General features: G+C 43.3%; 1 protein-coding gene across 2 annotated transcripts; it reads right to left on the reverse strand.

The window, feature by feature from the left end:
* Positions 1-1805: 1805 nt before the first annotated feature.
* adnpa (activity-dependent neuroprotector homeobox a) lies at positions 1806-5981 on the reverse strand. 2 transcript variants are annotated; one of them, XM_054785153.1, is made up of 4 exons: positions 5628-5981; positions 5076-5188; positions 4873-4965; positions 1806-4795 (listed from the first exon to the last, which is right to left on the reverse strand). In XM_054785153.1, the coding sequence occupies exons 2-4, from the start codon at positions 5181-5183 to the stop codon at positions 2204-2206; spliced, it is 2793 nt and encodes a 930-aa protein (XP_054641128.1). In that variant the 5' UTR covers positions 5184-5188; positions 5628-5981; the 3' UTR covers positions 1806-2203. The 2 variants fall into 2 exon arrangements, with proteins under 2 accessions (XP_054641128.1, XP_054641129.1); XM_054785154.1 differs by lacking the exon at positions 5628-5981 and having other exon boundaries at positions 4944-4965; positions 5076-5190.
* Positions 5982-6694: the final 713 nt, after the last annotated feature.

Here is a 6694-nt window from a genome sequence, read left to right on the forward strand (position 1 = left end):
TCCCTGATGAGAGCAAGTTCAACCTGAGCACATGCGACAGACGTGAAAGGGTCTGGAGATGCCGTGGAGAACGTTATGCTGCCTGCAACATCATTCAGCATGACCGCTTTGGTGGTGGGTCAGTGATGGTCTGGGGAGGCATATCCCTGGAAGGACGCACAGACCTCTACAGGTTAGATAACAGCACCCTGACTGCTATTAGGTACCGGGATGAAATCCTTGGACCCATTGTCAGAACCAGTGGGACCTGGGTTCCTCCTGGTCCACGACAATGCCCGACCTCATGTGGCTAGTGTATGCAGGTAGTTCCTGGAGGATGAAGGAATTGATACCATTGACTGGCCCCCACGTTCACCTGACCTAAACCCAATAGAACACCTCTGGGGCATTATGTTTAGGTCCATCCGGCGCCGCCAGGTTGCTCCTCAGACTGTCCAGGAGCTCATTGATGCCCTGGTCCAGATCTGGGAGGAGATCCCCCAGGACACCATCCGTAGTCTCATTAGGAGCATGCCCCCACGTTGTCAGGCACGCGTACAAGCACGTGGGGGCCACACAAACTACTGAGAATCATTTTGAGTTGCTACAATGACATTTTAGCTAAATGGACCAGTGTGCTGCATCATTTTTTCACTTTCATTTTTGGGGTGTCTTTGATTTCCCCCCTCTATAGGGTGATCATTTTCATTTCTATCAAATGATGTGGCATCATTTTGTTACTAATACATCACCCACTTATTATCAGGAAACATATTCAACACCATTTCCCCCCCAGTTTAGATCTGATGTGTTTTCGAAGTGTTCCTCTCATTTTTTGAGCAGTATATATATACTGTATATATATTATTTTTCAGCATACGGCTCTCGGTGGAAAAGGTTTGGGTACCTTTACCATGAGAATGCATTCTCTGAAGAAATGTGTATGAAAGCTGAAAATAAAATAAAGTGACATGTAAACGACTGTCATGAAATGGCAGCAGAATCGGGAAAATGAAGATGGCTGACAACATCGATAGAGTACATGTTGCCTGACAAGTTCAAGTTTGTTCTAAAATCCAAACTGGCCGTCGTGTCTGCTAGTTTGAGCATCTGATTTATTTGAGTTCAGGGATTTGATTCAGGCTATGAGATCATTTGAGAGCTCAGGAAGTTTTAGTCCTTCATTTGCTGCTCCTTTGAGTTGAGCGTGAACAGTGATTTTCAATATTCAACTTTTCGACAATTTTGCACATTTTATGAGACAATGAATTCAGGTTATTTGCTGTATGCAGTAATCGTGATTACTGCAACATATATTCATGAAATATTTGTGTAGTGAATTTATAGCGTACACAACTTTCGATTTGTTTTAATTGAACCACTGAAATAAACAAACTTTTCAAAGATACTGTAATTCTTGAGGTGCACGTGTATAAAGAGCTGTATCATAAACTCTTCCTTCACCAAGAGAATAATTACGTTTTAACTGACTGTCAAACAATTAAAAACCTGTTTAATGCTTAAGCAAACACACAAACCATTTTTGTCAATTACAGCACTCACTCGCATTTCCCGTGTGCTGGACTACTTGATAATGGACTAGACTCAAACTCTACAGTCTAAGCACGACCGCCCCATGCTGTTGGACTTGAGTATTGCATGTGCACTCACACATCCTAGTGGGAGTATCTACAGTATGTACAAGAATGTCTATGTACTATTGTGTGGTGAAATGTCACTTTTGAAGTCAGCATGTTGTCAATACTGCGGTCTGAGGGGATAAACAGATCATTTTGGACGATCAAAAAAAGCAGGGAAAAAGTAGGTTTGATTTTATTAAATAACGTTTTATTCAATTTTGTACATTAGCAATAACTGTACAGTTTCCAAATAAACACTGGCAATATAGTACAGGTTTAAGACAGCTCATTAAAAATATATATATCTCAGAAATGAGAACGCTTAGAAGTGTTACATAAAGTATATACAATGATAACCCCTGGAACAACGCGAATGTGTGGTCATGTGATATCACCGTTGCTTAACAAAATGCATGCATGTCCACAACATTTGATCTAACCCCTCCCCCAATTTTTAATAATAAAAAAAGAAATCACCAAATTCAGAGACACATACTGTTCAAGACAAGACAAGCGAATTAAACTCCTTGTTCAGACAACTGTTTGAAGGCACACTTGCAGAGCAGACACTAACAGGAAGGCTTTCAAGCCTCTTCATGTCCGTCTTGCAAAGATTCTTCATTGCCGCTTGAAGGATCGACTGTGTTTACATGTGCCGTGTTTTCTGTTGATTCTGCTGGCTGTTGGGATTCAGTCTTCTGCAGGTCTGGGTCACCATCTGTGTTATCAACAAGCATTGGTTCAAGTTCTGATAGTTCTGCTGGCTGTTGGGATTCAGTTTTGCGCGAGTCTGAGTCATGATATCTGGGAGCAGCAGGCATTGATTCAATTTCTGTTAATTCTGCTGGTTGCTGGGATTCAGTCTTCTCCAGGTCTGAGTCATCCTCTGTGTTGTCAACGGGCATCGGTTCTGTTTCTGTTGATTCTGGTTGTTGGGATTCCATCTCCTGCAGGTCCGACTGATCATTTGTGTCATCAACAGGCATCGGTTCGGTTTCTGTTGATTCTGCTGTCTGTCGGGATTCGACCTCCAGCTGGTCCGAGTCACCATTTGTGTTAGCAACGGGTATGGGTTCCATTTCTGGTTCACTATCTGAGTCAATCAAGATGGGCTCAGTGTATGTGGTCTGCCTGGTAGAGGAGATGCTTTGGGGTAATAGTTTTGTACAGTTTTGTGTCACATTTTGGGTCATGTTTGGAGTACCAGACTTGAGGCCACCAGACCTCGCCTCTGATGTACCGTCACGCTGGATGTTCTCAAAGACCATGTCGTGTTTCACTTTCTTGAGAGCCTGCATGTCAAAACCCAGCAGCACAGATGCATTTGATGTCTCACATTGTCTTTTGCATACATTTTGCATGGTTTCAAAGTGCTTACAGATGTCTGCTTTCCACACCCACAGACTAGCAGACAGTTTCTTCTCTTCTTTGGAGGAAAGATAAGGTTTTTGATTGAAGTAGGCTTTTAGGAAGTTTTTACGAGCCTCATATGTTTTATTCTCATTGATTTTAGGATCTAGGGCCAGGCCCCCTTCACCAGCTTTACTCATTTTGACCTTCCTGGGGTGAGTTACCGCACGTGTTGGCGACTGTTTCTTAATGATGTTCATTCCTGATGAGTGAAGGGGCAACGCTGCCTTGGGACCTTGCATTCCCTGGTTCCTTCCTACTCCTCTGCACTGGACAAGATGCAGTGTAATTGTGGAAGCCACCATGTTACTGGTGTACACGCCCAAGCAATGAATACACTTGTATGTCAATCTCTTTTCAACGGGATGCATTGTTTGGAGCACTTGATGTCGCTGTCTCAGATGAATTGCCAAAGCATCAGGGACAGGATCTTTTAAAATGGCGCAACACAGCGGACAAATCGTCTTCTCCGACTCATTGGCTTCCATCACTGTACAGAACATATTGTCCAGCGCTTGAGTCTTTATCTCTGAAAACGTGGACGGTGCCGCTTTGACAAGGGGGTTGCCCATATTCAAGCTAGCTAACGACTGATCTTGGCTATCTGCCTTCTTCATGTTAAAGGTGAGAATATGAAGCTGTATGTTTTGTTTGATGGTGAGATCAAAAGTTAGCGGTGATGCTCCCGGGGGCCCGACATAAGCCTCAAGGTGAACCTGGCGCTCGTGGTCGAGGAGTTTTTCAACACTGTGGAAAGCAGAGTGACACTGCGGACAAGTGATCCCATGTATTAGCATGTGGTTCAGCAGTGTATCACTAGGCAGGTAGCGATTGCAAAGCAAACACTTGCTAGTGAAGTTATGGATTTTCATGATATACTTGGCCAGAGCCCACACTATCCTTGCCTTGTGCGCACTTTCAAAATGGGCGCTGTACAGGTTCTCAGGAAAGAGCTCATTGCACACGGTGCATATCTTCCACTTCTGTGTTTGGCCTGTATTAACAACAGGCCCACTACTTTCAGCGGCAGTGCTCCTAGGCGCATTAACAGGGGCCTTTTTGGCCGTGACCAAAGACTGAGCTTTAAAAACAGGGGACGCTGGCTTTAAGTAGCCAATGACTTGTGACTTTGTATTAACTACAAGTGATGATCCCCCGTTGACAATCATGGAGGACTTCTGGGACATGCTTGGCAAATTGGAGACGGAAACATTAGAATGCCCTATCATAGTAGTTACTTGAGCACCAATGCGCTCGTGGTATTCGATGACATGCTGCACAAGTGACTCGTAGCTTTTGGTGGTAAACCTGCAGCGTTTGCATAGGATGTTATCGCCGTTGAAAGGAGCGCCATTTTGAACGGATGATTTGGAAACCATACCCAGATATGGTGTGGCAACATGCTTAAAATGTTCTCTGTAGATGTGCCTCCTCACGCCGTTGTACAGAGTATCACGGTACATGCATTTTTTGCAATAGTACATTGGCCTTGCAGCACCATTGGGAGGCTTCTTTTGCTGCATCTGTCTCTGTCTGATGGCAGCACTCCTAGCGGCCTGCTGCTGTTCTAATCTGTCTTTGTGGAATATTCTCACATGGATCTCCAACGCTGTCTTGTTCCCAACAAATGCACAGTGAGAGCACTTAAGAAGAAGTCTGTTTTGAATTGTTCTTTTGTGCGCATGGCGGAAGTGATTCTGGTAGCTCGGGTAGCTTCTGGAAGAAAAACGACATACTCCGCAGCAAAAAGGCCTTGATCGATAGTCCTAAATGGTAACAGGAAATACATTAAACCGCATATTACAATTTCAACTCAAGCAATACAAAAACAAAACATGTTTACCTGTATCTTAGAGTAAGCAGGGTCCCACACACAGACATCAGTATGTAGCGTATCATTGAAAATGTCCTCACCTGGACTAAAGTCCTTAAAATCCTAAAACAGAAAAAAAAACAACAACAAATAAAAACACACAAAATGATACAAACTAGATTTTTATCATTACAAAACTGCTTATGGAACACACCAACCAATCATACACTCACCTTTATCACCTCCTTGCAATACTCCAAACCAATATCTTCAAGAGCAATTTTAACTTTTGTCCTGGCTTTCCTGAGTGTTGTCACGTCGTTCACTGGGATTTGATACATTTCTCCTGCCAAACACAACACTCGCAGCGTTCACATGCAGTCATGATAAAAAAAATCGTTCGCTGTTACTTGGAGAGTACTATTTTTTTGGAACATAAGTGACCCACTTCACACCATGTGACAAACGACTCTAAGGCCCGATGGACGGACGGACGTATGGATGCATGTTTTTAAGCGGGTAGGCTTCAATAAAGCGCTTCAATTTACCGAAGATCAAGCTGCCTGTAACTGCGATGAAGAGCTATTATATTGCTATTGTCTGTCGGTGCCCACCATTATCGGGGCTATCGATTACAATATATGTACATTATATTAGATTTTTCCCGCCAGTGTGAATCTATTAGCTGTTTTGTTAGCGCCACTCAGCTCGGTTAGCCTTTTGAACGTCGTAGCATCCCTTGGCCACATAACCCTAACTTTCTCCATTCCGGGTGTTTTACTCACCTTGTGATAAGCCGGGTGGGCCGATAACCTCACTGCACAAACGGCGAAAAATATCTGGCGGCCTGTTGATATTTCTTCAGCTCAAAAAGCCGGTGCCGATGCTCTTCTTCGCGGCTAGCTAACAAGCTAGCTAGCCAGCCAGCTATCACCGCCACTGGCACGACTGTAAGATGACAGAAGGAAAGATACGGCGCAGGATGTAAGTAACGGACATCGGTGGGAAAACAACGTCCTCGAGCAAAAGGCCTGTCAGCACCACCCAGTGCTCTGTGTGAAATGTTGCACCGGTGGATAATTGAAACCTGCTAGCTTGTGATATTGAACCAAAGTAAGCTGACTCGAAATCCAAAATGGCGCGGGGGCGGAAGTTGTAAGAGGCAGCGAGCTCTGCAACGCTATTGTGGAATTTGAGTTGAACATTATTTTTATTTTAATACAAATATGTATCTTATTCTCCTGGAACATAGACTCGTGAACATACAGGAAGTAATAAAAGTAATATTAGGTTCCGTTGCACGGTTCACAGTGCAAAATGTCCTTATCCTTGTTTTAGTTTACAAAGAAAGTAATAGTAAGTTGTGATTAACCGTTACAGAGGTGTTGTTGTACTAGAAATAATACAGCAGTAAATTAAATTTGACAAAAAAGCTCAATTATAATTCTAAACAGCAGAAGTATGTACAGTATACCAGTTCAAAAAAATTGTACCGATGGGAATATTGTGTAGAGTTCTGAGCTGTAATTCAGTTGGTAGTTGTAGGGGGCAGTGGCGTTTGCATGCTGGATTTGAGCCAGTGCGGGAGTGAAGAAGAGAAGAAGAAGAGTGTTGGCGGCTGCGTTGCCAGAGGATGTACGCTCAAGTCATTATTATTATTATCATCATTATTATTATTATCATTTATATTATTATTATTTGAAACAATGAAAAAAAACGTGGCTATTAGCGACCACAAACAGGATACATGATCTTGTACTGCGCCTGATGTGCATTGCCTCACGTGTCTCCCAGCCAGGCGGGGGCGTTGTTCTGCCAGTGGCAGTGTTTCCAACAGCTTGTTTAAAGGTAA

Source organism: Dunckerocampus dactyliophorus, chromosome 8 (genome assembly GCF_027744805.1).
Source record: "Dunckerocampus dactyliophorus isolate RoL2022-P2 chromosome 8, RoL_Ddac_1.1, whole genome shotgun sequence".
In the NCBI taxonomy this organism is placed as follows: Eukaryota; Metazoa; Chordata; class Actinopteri; order Syngnathiformes; family Syngnathidae; genus Dunckerocampus; species Dunckerocampus dactyliophorus.

Coding starts and splice junctions, on each gene's coding strand:
- adnpa (XM_054785153.1), bottom strand. CDS start 5,183: ATGTATCAAATCCCAGTGAACGACGTGACAACACTCAGGAAAGCCAGG. Junction 4,966..5,075: donor ATTGCAAGGAGGTGATAAAG/GTGAGTGTATGA, acceptor TTTCTGTTTTAG/GATTTTAAGGACTTTAGTCC. Junction 4,796..4,872: donor CTGCTTACTCTAAGATACAG/GTAAACATGTTT, acceptor GTTACCATTTAG/GACTATCGATCAAGGCCTTT.